The sequence below is a fragment of the Eurosta solidaginis genome, chromosome 5 (genome assembly GCF_040869045.1).
Source record: "Eurosta solidaginis isolate ZX-2024a chromosome 5, ASM4086904v1, whole genome shotgun sequence".
Classification (NCBI taxonomy): domain Eukaryota; kingdom Metazoa; phylum Arthropoda; class Insecta; order Diptera; family Tephritidae; genus Eurosta; species Eurosta solidaginis.
In genome coordinates this window covers 242,967,069-242,981,321 of record NC_090323.1, presented here as the reverse complement: position 1 = coordinate 242,981,321, position 14,253 = coordinate 242,967,069, and the positions used below count along the sequence as shown (strand labels likewise).

The 14,253-nt window shown below is 37.2% G+C and overlaps 1 protein-coding gene across 11 annotated transcripts in view; it reads left to right on the top strand.

The window, feature by feature from the left end:
• The window catches only part of Oatp74D (Organic anion transporting polypeptide 74D), a 263,055-nt gene that overhangs the window by 229,155 nt on the left and 19,647 nt on the right, over positions 1 to 14,253 (top strand). For 9 of the 11 annotated variants that reach the window (XM_067789207.1, XM_067789211.1, XM_067789205.1 and 6 more), the window contains 4 exons: positions 8,719 to 10,470; positions 11,928 to 12,407; positions 12,479 to 12,842; positions 12,902 to 13,083. In XM_067789207.1, the coding sequence (XP_067645308.1) occupies positions 9,159 to 10,470; positions 11,928 to 12,407; positions 12,479 to 12,842; positions 12,902 to 13,083 (2,338 nt within the window). In that variant the 5' untranslated portion in view covers positions 8,719 to 9,158. Of the gene's footprint in view, positions 1 to 7,300; positions 7,532 to 8,718; positions 10,471 to 11,927; positions 12,408 to 12,478; positions 12,843 to 12,901; positions 13,084 to 14,253 lie in introns of those variants that run through there. The other 2 variants (XM_067789213.1, XM_067789212.1) reach the window with 2 other exon arrangements.

The window sequence follows — 14,253 nt, the reverse complement described above, 5'->3', positions numbered from 1 at the left end:
TCGTATGATCTGCGCTGAAGCTGCATTGAGCCTCGTTGCCTCGCGATGTTCTTCGCCACTAAGTCTACAGGTGGAATGTGTAGAATAACATACAGTTTAGCGGTCGTGGTTGTTTCCAGGGCTCACGTTATGATGAGCGTTGATAGCCTACACTCTCTCACTTTTTCAGGTACGTTCTTTTTTGAATGAGCAAACAACAAAAACTCAAAAGTGAAGTGTGGGCTTTTATAACCGCTGTTAATATCCAATGGGTGAGAGATCGCGATAGACCCCACGTAGGGACCTTCTTCACTATCTCCTCCACGTTGAGTTTTAACGATAACTTAATGTCTAGAATGATTCCTACATATTTGGTATACGATTTCTCCTGCAGGATCACAGCTCCAAGCTTAGGCCTCGACCAATTTGGAATACCTTATTCCTCCTAGTAAACAAGATCATATTCGTTTTCTCTGCTTTGGCGCTCAACCCGACATTAGATGCCCAGGTATACATATTCAGAAGCGACCGATCCATCAAAGGGCAAATTCTTACTTTCCACTTATGACAACTGCAGCTTCATCTCCGTACGCCTTAAGTTTGACGGGTCCAATATCAAACGCCTGGGCAGTTAGTTAACGAAAAGCGTCCACAGCAGAAGTGACAATACCCTGCCTTGTGGCGTACTTCTCCGATTTTATGTCCACCGATTTTATCACCTCATTCAGCTCTCCCTGCGAAGTAATAAATGTCCTCAAGGCCCTCCTTGATCGTCGGTTAAAAGACATTGTTGAAAGCCCGGCAATGTCTAAGAAGACAATTAAGTGTAATTTGAAAGAAGCTTGAAAAAAAATTACTTATTTAAAACAAAAAAAAATAATTTGAAAAGTTTGCGCATCTCCACGAATTGTGACTCTGTCACCTTTTTGCCGTGACATTGAATTCATTTCTGAAAACTCATGTATATTCCTTTTATAAATATGCGTCAGTATATTTTGTATATACGTATGTACATAACAAACAAATACATCGAAATATGCACTAAATTAATTTATAACCCAATTTGCATACATTAACCCTGCGGTGCACCTGAGTGGAAAGGAGCGCTTTTTGAGAAACTTTTTAAAAGCATTCTTTTTTACCAAAAATCCGTATCTCAGGATTTCATTGAAGAATCCCCAACTCACAATTTGTCTGACATCGCTTGGTGGTTTTTAAGGAAAATTTCATTATTTTAAGGAAAAAATTTCTCAGTTGTAAAATCATTTCATTCCATCACTAATCATTTAGAAGTTTTTTTTAAACCTTCCTGTATTTTTTCACACAAAACTTTCTCCTCCTCACAAAATTTTACAGTTTACGTAAACTTTAATATTTTTTAGATAGAATTCCTTGAAATATTACTGAAAAGCACTAAGATTAACGTGATCGTTATAAGAGGTTTACACCGATCACTTTATTGGCGGCGTAAAGTTCGTAATATACCGGCGGCGCGACGGCGTACGCCGGCGTATTTACCATAACTTATTTGGGCGGCCGCCATGGTGTGGTGATAGCATGCTCCACGTATCACACCAAAGATCCTGGATTCGATTCCTGGGAAAGCAACATCAAAAATGTTAAATCAAGCTTTTTCAATTAGAAAAAGTCATTCAAAGCGGGGTCGCCCCTCGGCCGTGATGTGTCAAATACGCCGAGTGTATTTCTGCCATGAAAAGATTCTCAGTGAAAACTCATCTGCCTTGCAGTTGCCGTTCATAGTCAGCTTAAAACATGTACTAGGTCCCGTCTCACCAACTTGTAGGACAAATTTAAAGAAGCAGGAAGTACCAGGGGAGTTTAAATCGTTTTCCACCTGGTCCTTCCAGCGGAGTGGGGGCCGGCCTCTACCTCTGCTTCCATAGGCGGGTTCAGATAGAAACACTTTATTGGCCGTAGCGTCATCTTTAATTCGCATTCATTTGTACTGTAGTTACCTGTGGTATTTTCTGGGACCAATTAATTTCCCGCGGATAGTTCAAGAATTTCCATCATAGCTCCTTGCGGAGAAACTGTTCCTCATCCACTTAGGGAGGCGCCGAACCTAACCCCGGTCACTGCTACATCTCTTGTCTGTATGCTTCATGCAAAGCGTGCTTGCACCGAAGGCGATGTTCTGGACTATCCGCTAATACTAGTCGTCGACGCGATTTCTTTAGAACATTGGTGTCTTCTTGCTGTTGCCCAAAAGCGACTTATGACTGCGGTAAAGAGCACCTCCGCTCTTTCTACGTCTACTAATAGTCATGACTCTCATGGCAGAGTATGTATTAACGACTAGCTGCAATGCTAGCCAGATAGCCAGGCAAAGTTCCGGTTGTTGTTAGTGCCAAAGAGCACCTCCAGTTTTTACGGCTGCCTTTAAGAGCTACAATCTCCAAAGTTTGAACAAGAGCGATTCCGAGCACCAGTTCCAGAAAATCCCATTTAGTATATCAAACAGCAGCAAAGGACGGTTGAGTATTGCTATTGTAACGAATTTTGGAAAATTCCGCTTATTTGAAACCTTCTGCTAACGTTCGAATCGCTAAATTGTTGAATAAATCACTCCAATATTCTATATTGCAAAATGGTCTTTATTAGACTACTGTGGGAGTAGTACAATTATACTTCACTGCGCAATTGATAGCGTATTTAAATCAAACTGATTAGTCATTCCTCAGCTTTCGCTGCTTTTATACTCTCTGTTGGCTCGTTAGCATATTTTTCCAAAGCTCTAGACGTTTCACCTTCTAGAATCTCCTGCTTGGTTACCAGCGATATACATGTATATTTGTAGTTTGTGCGTTTCTCATAGTCATATGCGCGTGTATGTGTGAGTAACTACTTCGGCTGATGACTACCTGTGTGTGCGTGTGTGATATCTCTTCGTCGCCTTCTATGTATGTGTATAAATGATGATTTATGTGTTCATGTACACCAGTGTGGCTCGCTTTAATGTTTTTGTTGTTGCGTGATTATTTACTAACAGCCTAGTGATGTCAACACTCGCAACAGTATTAAGTTTGAAAAGATGAAAGTGAGTGTTCAAAATTGACAGGGAAAGCACCTACTATATTTCCATAAATTTTAAACGACTAAAAAGGCTTAAATTTCGCAATCAGATTCTTATCACTGTCAGCGATGATATCCGTTTCCACCAAGGCGAATTCAGTACCACCTGTTATGTATTCGCCTTGGTTTCGACCATAACGGACCAATTTTCGCCATCAAAAAGAACGACCTAGGCAGTCTTAAATAAGTACAAAATGTAGAAATGCGCCGAACGCCGCCGCCACCGCACCGATATTAATGACATTTGGCGGCGGCGTCGGCATAACAACAATGAACGGCGGCGTATATCTCTAGTCGTTAGGTACGCACTTATGTACGTTAATATAAAGGTCAAAACATGTGTATGTACTCATATCTTAAAGGACCCTGATGTGTATGTGTAGGGTTAAGCACAAATTTCTTATTGTCGACTATCCAATCTTGTTTAAAGATTATTTTTTGCAAACTGTATCAATATTGGTTCTGATTGTAGCTGTGAATGTGATTACGTCTGCACTGCGCTGATAAAAATTTGTGTTGTTATATACCATTGTGTGCACATTTACACTGTGCAACAAAAATTTACCAATAGAGCTTTGAAAATTGTTGGAGATTTAAAGTCGTCTTTGGTAAAATATTTCTGAGATTTATTTGTCACAACCTCCACATCAATGTCTGTCCATTGTGGTATTAAAACAAATTTATAGGACCAGCGAAATTTTAATAGAGCATATAAATTCAAATCAACAGTTTTAAAAAAGTTTGTGTGTCGATACTTTTTCATCTGTTCATATAAGGTTGACGTTAATAACTGTTTTTCTTCTTTTTATTCTATGTATACAGTTATGGCCACATAAGTAGAAACCTTTTATTTTTAGACCGTATTCACAACTGTTTTTTTTTATTTTCAATTAAAATATTATGGTTTCTCTCTTCGATTTCCTTAGAACTCAATTTCAATACTTAAAACAAATTTCATAGCAGTTTAACGTAATTTTGCAGCAAAATTTTCCACTTTTTATTTGTAGGTTTTCGAATTTTTTCGAGTCTCGAAGCGCTATCGACTACCTTTTGGTATTGAGAATTTTTTGTCAGGGGTGTTGCGAATTTTCTCCCACATAAAAATACTGAGCAACACCTTCGCAAAAAAAAACTTCAAAATTAAACCGCAGTCGTTGAGGTCAAATCAAATGAGCAACGAAATTGCGCACTTCAAAAAATTCTAAAAGCTTCCAAAAATTTGAAAACTTTGGTGTCAAATTTTTGGCATTCGTTGAATTGCTGTGAATTTTGTTTTAAGTATTGAACTGTAATTCTTAGGAAATCGAAAAGAGAAAGCATCATATATATTATTTCTAATTGCTGTTTTTATGTACGGGTCCCTTTTTCGCTCTTATTTGGAATCAAAATCTATAAATAAAGTTTTGGTTATAAAGATGGAGATTCGGGCTATTAGAGAGCTTTAGGCAATTTTGGTCGTAGTGCCTTTGTTTAGCTATATTTTATTAAAATTATTTGCTAAAAATAAGCGATTCTAAGTACACAAAGAAGTATATTTGTACTATGGCACTATTGTGTATATTGGCACTGCATTACCGGCAGTTGCTCTCATACGCCAGATGGCAGCGCAAGTTGTAAGTTTTAATTGATTGATAGAACAGCTGATTTCTGTTGATATTTGATAAGAGACCTTTAGATTGATTGCGCAAGATGCGCACGGGTACGGCTCGTACTATTTTAATTGCAAAACAAAAAACAGTTAAACACAAAAGCAGCTGTGAATACTGTGAAAAAATAAAAGGTTTCTATTTATGTGACCACCACATGTAAGTGTAGGTGTGTGTAGTTACTACCCTGTAGCGTACTGTGGTATGATAAGAGCGAAATCAGACAGTAAATCTGTGAATGCTAATTAAAGAAGACATATATATATATATATATATATATATATATATAAAGAAGAAAGTTAAACGAGAAGGTAAAAGAAGTAAGAGGAGGAGAGAGAACAAAAGAAGTATAACAGCAATGTCGATAATGGTGTGGATGATAACGACGAGTCTTCTGGTTATCGTCACAGTTCTGCAGCCAAGGCCAGGCAAGGAAAAAAAGAAAAGAGGGGAAAGAAGAGGAAAGGAAACATTAGTAATCAAAATCGAAGTGTTAGCGGTTTGCTTTCGAGGAGTTATCGATTTGTTGTCTATGAGTTTTCGACGAGTAACCGGTTTTTATCGATGAGTAAGCAGTTTGTCGTCGATGTTCTCCGAAAACTTATCTATAAAATATCAATAATTTCTCGGTTTGTTATCGGCAAGTTATCGATTTATTATCAAAAATTTATCTATTTTTCTTATTATTTTAATAATTCATGAGCTTAACACCGGCTTATAATAATTGAATATTCAATTATTATGTTTTTCTAAGTGAAACTGAAAAGAAGGAAAGAAACATTTACTGGCATATTGTGATGGTACCATTTCGAAAACCGCCACGTAATCATCATCAGGCAATTTCGTAATGTTATCAAAGCTTTCACCGAGATTCGAACCGCGAATCTCACGGTGAAATTGCAGTCGCCTTAACCACTAGGCTATCCTGCTTTTATTTGTTTCCTTGCTTAATTCAGTTCATCTCATTTCTACACTAACAACACAATTGAGACATTCTGTCTCTAAATTAATTTGTGTGTTATGTAGATTTATTTTTGTAAAGTTTATTTTTCGCTGCGAATGAGAAGCTTTGCAAACTCGGGCTCAGTTTTACGTATTTTTGTTTTGTTTGTTTAATGGTGTGTTCAATTTATACGTATTATTTTAAGAATTCATGAGCTTAACACCGGCTTATAATAATTGAATATTCAATTATTATATTTTTTTAAGAGAAACTGAAAAGAAGGAAAGAAACATTTACTGGCATATTGCGATGGTACCATTTCGAAAGCCGCCACGTGATCATCATCAGGCAATTTCGTAATGTTATCTAAGCTTTCACCGAGATTCGAACCACGAATCACACGGTGAAATTGCAGTTGCCTTATCTATTTTTTATCGAAAAGTTATCGATTTATTATCGGATTGTTACCAGTTTGTGATCGAAAGCTCAACGGTTTTATAAGAATCGGATACCGACAAAACTTCGATGTACGCGTAGCACATTTGTAATCCGCCGGTAAATAGCGGGTAAACTAATACACTAAACACTAATTAGAAGCCGATGACTCGACAATAACAAAACGATAACTCCACCATAATTTCGCTACCGATATTAAGTCAGTAACAAAATAATGACGCGTTGTTATCGGTTGCTACTCATTTTAACATCTTAAGGAATTGTCAACTTCAAGCGCATGCCATACTTCAAATTCATTTACCGTTAAAACAAGTTTAGTAGCAGAAATTTAAATTAAAACTCGGTTCTCTCGAAATCGTACCAACGGAGAGATACTCATAAACACATGTAATCATCAGCCGAAGTAGTACTCACATATACACACGCATATGGCTAAGCGAGAGGCTATAAACTAGAAATACACACGCATATAGCTGGTAACCAAGTAGAAGATTCTAGAAGGAGAAACGTCTAGACATTTGGAGAAATATGCGAACAAGGCAACAGGGAGTATAAAAGCAGAGCAAGCTGAGTAGTCAGAAATCAGTTTTGATTGAAACACGCTATTAGTTGTGAAGTATAATTGCGAAGTACTACTCTTAAAGTAATCTAAATAAAGACCAGTTTGCAATACTAAATAGTGGAGTGATTTATTCAACAGTTTAGCGATTCGAGCGTTAGCAGAAGATTTCAAATAAGCGGAATTTCACTAAATTCGTTACAATATATACATATCGTCGGTGAAAGTGCAAAACCGCATATATTACTTTTGCAACACTGCTTATCAATTTTTCTATCAAACATTTTCTGACACTCATACAATCAAATAATACAGTTGAAAGGGTAGTGAATGATAGTAATTGGAAATTCCTTACATAAAAACAAATAAGTCTTGAAATTGAATAGTGTTTAGTGGCAAAGACGCATAAATAATAAAAGTCGCTTACGTGTTATTGCAAATGTTGCTTGCGCGTTTCTACACTTTCACTAACTGTGATTACATACATTGTTGTCAAAAGCGCATATTGACATGACTTCTACTTCCTTGGGTGAGCGCGATTACGTTTGTGCATGTTTTTCAAAAATATTTAACAAAATTTAGTCGAAGTCTCGCTTGCAGTTTAGCCGGTCGTATCGATTTGTGCAGTAACAATGCAATTTTTTTTTTAATGAAACAAAAATAATAATAACATGAATATCTCTATCAACAAGCAAACTCAGCTGATAACAAATAAAGTCACCTAATTACCTACACTATTCTAATAATTAGAAACAAGCCCCAACTCTAAAATAAATAAATACAGACGCCTGCATACATTGAAAGAAATACCAAAATAATTATGTAGTATTAGTTTTAATTAAGTTGAATTTCAAGGTCACAATTGTGTTAAAGTGAATTCGCAGATAAAAATTATCAAAGCATTTGTATATGTACATTAGAGCGGGTCAAATTGTATGGATGGATTTTTTTCCATCAGGAGTATAGCAAGAACGTAATCTACAGATGATTCTAAGAAAAATTGCTGAAGACACCATAGCTCTAAGTCCGATTTAGAATCTCCCACTTTGCAAAATAGATATTTTGCCATATGAGTGTACGGTTTGGCCAAAAAATCTTCATAGTTTCTGATAGAATTATAGGAAAAATATCATATTGGGCTTACTTTAAAGGTATTTTACGTACATTTCAGAATCTGTATTAATATCTGTAGTGTTTTTGAATTTTAGTAGAGATATCAGGCTGAAATTATGAGAAATTCACCTAAAATGAACTTTTAACTACTATATTATCATTTTTAACAAATTTCTTATGGACATTTTTTTACAGCTAAAATAAGTTCAGAACATTTCCACCAACTTTCATTCAGACAGTTTTTCTTTTTTCGAATTCGTTTTAGTAGAAACAAATTTTCAAAAAAAACTTATATTTTCAAGTAATAACCAAACATTTTTTCTACTAAAACAAATTCGAAAAAAGAAAAACTGTCTGAGTGAAAGTTTTGGAAATTTTCTGGATTTATTTTAGCTGTAAAAAAAAATTTCCATAAGAAATTTGTTAAAAATGATAATATAGTAGTTAAAAGTTCATTTTAGGCTAATTTCTCATAATTTAAGCCTGATATCTCTACTAAAATTGAAAAACACTATAGATGTTAATACAGATACTGAAATTTACGTAAAATACCTTTAAAGTAAGCCCAATATGATATTTTTCCTATAATTCTATCAGAAGCTATGAAGATTTTTTGGCCAAACCCTACATTCAAATGCAAAATATTTATTTTGCAAAAGTGAGAACTTCGAAATCGGACTTAGAACTATGGTGTCTTCGGCAATTTTTCTTAGAATCATCTGCAGATTACGTTTTTGCTATACTCCTGATGGGCAAAAAATTTGACCCGCTCTAATGTACATATAGATGACCTCTATACCAAATATTGGATAACTTTTTACTAGTAGGAGGCATGCAATCATGTGCTTAGATATTAATTTTTATCGTGAAACAAGATATAGCTGACGAAAAAAGAAGCCTGCTTAATAAACTAAAATTTTTATTTACAGACACTGCCATATGGAAAACAGAAGCTGCAATTTTTACAACCTTTGACTTTACAACTACCTCGTTTAACTACAAAATAACACAAAAACCAAACAAATTCGGTATGAATTTCTAACTTGAAACAAAATAAACCAGCCAATATCTCAGCAACGACAGCAACAACAAATTAACTTAACAAACAATATGTACTAAATACAGTAAATGAAATTAAATAAGTTATTTCCTTAAATACCCCAGTGCCATCAACAATATTTTCAACGGAAACACAAATCTGATAATATGGACGTATATTCTAGAAAAATCTCATAATTTTAATCAGGATTATGCAACGGGCAATCAGGATTTAACGCATCCTTCACAGTGTACGAGTGATTGCCCTCTTTAATTTTAGCCGCTGTATAAGGCTGCCCCAAAACATCCAACATCATTAACGGCATTTAATATGAATTCATTAGCTCATCCCAGTGATGTCGATACAACGGCGAATTCACAAGCAAACAAATTTCAAACATCACAACAACAATTAAAATCAAACACAACAACAAATCAAGCAATTAAAACTCCCAGTGGAATTATAACAAATGGTCGTTCAGAGAATGGTCATAAATATCTTCATAATACAAATGGTGAAGCCGCCAGTTTGAATGGATCTCCTTTACATAATGGTCATAATGGCACTACAAATGGCACAAACAGTTATCAGAATGGTACACGGCGGCGTGACTCTTCACAAGCCTGGACACCATTATTGGTCATCAGCAATGGAAATGGTAGTCCTGCTCACACCAACGGTAACGGCACAAACGATATTGATTGCGCAATTGTTGGCAAGGGTTGTGTGAATAAAGATGAACGTTCCAGTGTTTTAGTAAACCAGGAAACAAGTGAAACCGTAATTGATCCCACTACTATGCTATACAATACAAGTACGACGAGTAACAACAACGAATGGAAGGATGCTGAACAAATTAATAACCTCAAAAATGGTCTACTACACTGCACTGGTAATCATCAACAGATCAACAATAATGGATCACCAATGAATGGCAAAAGCGGAATTGGGTTAAGTGTAACAGACAAATATGATGAGCAAGATCCGCTAACCGGTCTATATACACAGAAACAAATACGTCCACGAGAACCAGACGAATCAGATTCAGATTCTGAGCTTAGTAATGCTGTCGATCGGCAAACACCCGGTTGTGGACTGTTCGGCTGTCGACCCAAATGGGCGCGCAATTTTGCTTCGACAAATGTTTTTATGGTCGTTTTTCTGCTCGCCTATATATTACAGGGCATGTATATGACATATTTTGTGTCGGTCATAACGACCATAGAGAAATTATTTCAAATTAAATCGAAGACAACAGGTCTCTTGCTTAGCGCCAGTGAAATGGGGCAAATTAGTACAGCAATGTTGTTGACTTACTTTGCTGGACGTGGTCATCGTCCACGTTGGATCGCATGTGGTATGGTGTTGTTCTCCATTGCAGCATTTGCTTGTTCCTTACCACATTTTATATTTGGCAAGCAGTTAATGCAATCATTAGATAGTTTAAGTAATGGTGGTGGTAACTCAGCAGCACTTCGATCGTCGTACGGGCAATTGCTTTACAACAGTCATGGATTGGCATGGAATTCTTCAAGCGGACACTCAGAGGAAGCTGGCATGGGCGCAATGCTGGCTACTTTACTAAATCCACGTGATATGAATTTATGTATACCTGGAAAGAATGCAACGAACTTAAACTCAGGTAAACAAAGTGTGCACCATAGATGGGCACTGTGCACTTAATTTTTAGTTGTACGTCACTATGCTTGGCAGATGCCGTTGCCGAGCTGATATAAAATATGTAGATCCACCACTAAGTTTTCAGTGCCTAGTCTAGGTGACTTAACATACACTAAATGAGTTAATAGTGTTACCAGAAGTTTGCTCTACGACCAAATTTAAAAACCCTGCCAGAAACCAGAACCTATCTTACAAAATAACGCCGTCCTATTGCCAAAACTAGAAGCTTTCTAGAACCCTATCTTGCTGCTTCTAGATCTAATAGCTGTGCCACTTCTTATTGCTGGAATCTTAGGCTTACGAGCGCAGGGCACAAATACGTAACATGCTTAATCATCTCCTCCTCCAACCAACACTTCCTAAGGCCTAATTTAAAAGGCTTTAAAACTTAATTGACCCCAGGAGGCAGCGTCCAGTCAGTATACCCATCATGCGCCTATATGTTCCCCTCTTTTCAATTATAAAATAAACTTTAGCAGTTTGCACATGATCATCGACATTACGCAGCCGCGTGCTTGTTTCCACACCTTTCCTGCTTGGCCGATCACGTGCAACTCTCGCCTTTTTTTTCAATCTCGCCCAATCTGATTGGGACGTCTATGGAACGTGCTTCGAGAGATACGCCCTATCTAGCTAGCTCATTAGCTCTTTCATTTCCATCTATTCCCAAACGCCTAGGGACCCTATGTAGATGCATATTTCTCCATACACCGCATGCCCTACTCCTCCCATAACTTTGGACCCACCGGTGTAGGAGTCTTCTTACACTAGACATTCCCGGGGCTTTCAACAATGTATCTACGGCCATAGTACCATATCGTACTTAAATATTGGACGTAAGGACTACCAAGTTCCCTACCTGTGCTTTCTTCGGTCTGTTAGAGCCACAATAGAGACGGATGGTAGCCGTGACTAAAGCAGTAGAAATACTTAGAAGTAGCACTGCTTTCAGATCTAGAAGCAGCAAATAGCATAGGTACTAGAAAGCTTCTAAAATTTGCCAAGAGGACGAAGTTATTTTATAACATAGGTCCTGGTTTATGATAGGGTATTTCAATTTGGTCGTTTAGGAGCAAACTTTTGGTAACACTATGGACTCGTTCACTTTATGTGAGATCCTCACGTACAGGTCAGTTCAACTTAATTAACCTTGGATATTCACAAAAGAGCGTTTTGCCTGCAAATTATTTATTTGACCATTATTATCTCGATAACAAAAACAAATCCATTTAATATTTTGGGAAAATTTTTAACAACGTGACATCAGGATGGTCACGTTGTTAAAATTTTTTCCCAAATTATTAAATAAATTATAAATTAGAAATTGCTTCATATAAATGTTTTCATACATTTAAAAGCAATGAGGGCAGTCGCCGCTTAATTCATACAAAAACAAATCCAATTTCTTTTTCTCCACAGAATGCGATGAGGATCAAAAATTAGAACAAGCATCACACTCAAAAATCACCGTAATAGTACTATGTATTTTCTTTGCTAGTCTACTGAGCTCCGGCATTGGACAAACAGCCGTGGCAACACTCGGTATACCGTACATAGATGACAATGTCGCAAGCAAACAATCGCCCATGTACATGGCAATTACGATTGGTGTTCGTATTTTGGGTCCTGCTTCAGGTTTTATTGTCGGCTCATTTTGCACGCGTTGGTATGTGAATTTTTCAAATCCTGGCTTTGATGCAAATGATCCACGTTGGATTGGTGCTTGGTGGCTGGGACCAGTTGGCATTGGTAGCCTGATGATGCTATCATCGATAGCGATGTTCTCATTCCCTAAACAACTACGTGGTAAACGAAAACCGAATGGCACTGAAGGCAAAAACGTTGGCGCTGAAGAAACTGTAGCAAATGCAGAGGTGGATGACAAGCCAAAGTTGAGAGGTTTATAGTACTAATATAATTGCTATTGATTTTTATATATTTAAAGCATGATTTTCTGTTTCACTATATAGATTTTCCTAAAACGGTACGTCGACAATTGAGCAACGACATTTTGATGTTTCGCACTGCATCATGCGTATTTCATCTTTTGCCTATTGCTGGCCTCTACACATTTCTACCCAAATATCTCGAATCACAGTTTCGTTTAGCCACCTATGACGCTAATATGATTGCCGCATTTTGTGGTATACTTGTCATGGGTATCGGAATTGTTATCTCTGGTTTAGTCATATTAAAACTGAAACCATCAGCACGTTCTGTTGCAGCTTGGATTGCATTTACGGCGCTCTCTTACTCAGCCGGCATGGTCGTTTTGATGTTTGTCGGTTGTAGTATGGAAGATTTTGCCGGTTATAAAACGAGCACCGCAAATACGTGAGTTGTCGGTGGAACTTATAGTCTTACCTTATTAATTTTTTTTTTGCAATTTTTAGCTCTACCATGATTGAAGCAGCATGTGACCTTAATTGTTCCTGTGATAAGGAGAATTTCGCGCCAATATGTGGTATAGATGGGCGCATATACATATCCACATGTCATGCTGGTTGCGGAGCTTCATCAATGCGTGAAAGTGATAATCGTACTGTATTCAATAACTGTACATGCATTCCAAACTGTAAGAATATTTTTCATTTATTTGCATAATTATAGAAATTTTGGAAGTAGTTAGACATAGCGTATACGTAAAACTCTATTTTCGGGGGAAAGCGACAAGCATTTTGTGTCTCCATTAGATTCGGAAGCATACTTTTAGGCTGTGCCGATTAATAGCGAAGCTTAAGTTAGCTTGGATTGTTAAGGGCCAATTAATGGTGACTTATCCATAACCAGATAAAACAGCTGGTCGAACCAACCTTATGGAAATCAATGTAATCGATTAATAGTGCCATACCATAACGCTAAAGCCATAACCATATCATAGCCAACCAATTGGTTTTTGGTTTCTCGCCATATCCATAACCTAAAAATATTTGAGTTGGTGAATTTAATAACTTTTTGTAGATTTTATTCATTGTTTTGTATACGTTATGACTAAGAGACTTATTTTTTGTGGAATGTGTTTGTAATTTTTTGCGTTTTCTTCATTTGTATGCAATTTTCACGATTTTAAGGTTAAGGCACCATTAATCGATCACATTGCAGATGGTTAGGGATATGGGTATGGTTACGACTATGGCGTTAGGGTTAAGGAAGGTTAATTGGCCCTTTAGTGCCATTAAGTCCGTTATATTACCAAGTTCTATAACGGTGACACTGTCTTAAAATTACTAAGCGAATCCTGCGTAGCAACGATATTTTTAAGGCTGAGGTAGACATCTTCCTTGAATATTCTCTCCGGAGAGTCGAATACGTTCCGATCATGATTCTACTTCCTAGTCCTCAATACAGCTAACACAGCTGATGCCGTCCAGGATATTAAGGCGCAGCGCATGAACTAACATTGGGCAGTATCCAGCTAATACTCCAATTAACATGGATATTTGAACGTTGGTAAATCCTAATAGCTTCACCAAGCGATTAGAGTCTCTGCCACCTGACAAGAAGTAGTATTAGCCTAGCTTAGCCGAGAGTAAGAGTCTAGGGGAGTCCTAAAATATCTTCTAGAAGCCATAGTCAGGACGCAAGTGCTTTATAAATTTCTCCCTATGCAACCCTACCATCCAGCAAGGTTTTAACCATGAACAGGTTCACCAGCCTCCAGCACCTTTCTTCCATAGAGGGAATGTGAACGGGGAGTGTAGCAGCAGGAGCAGAATCCGAAGCATATTAGTCTTCCGTACCAGAG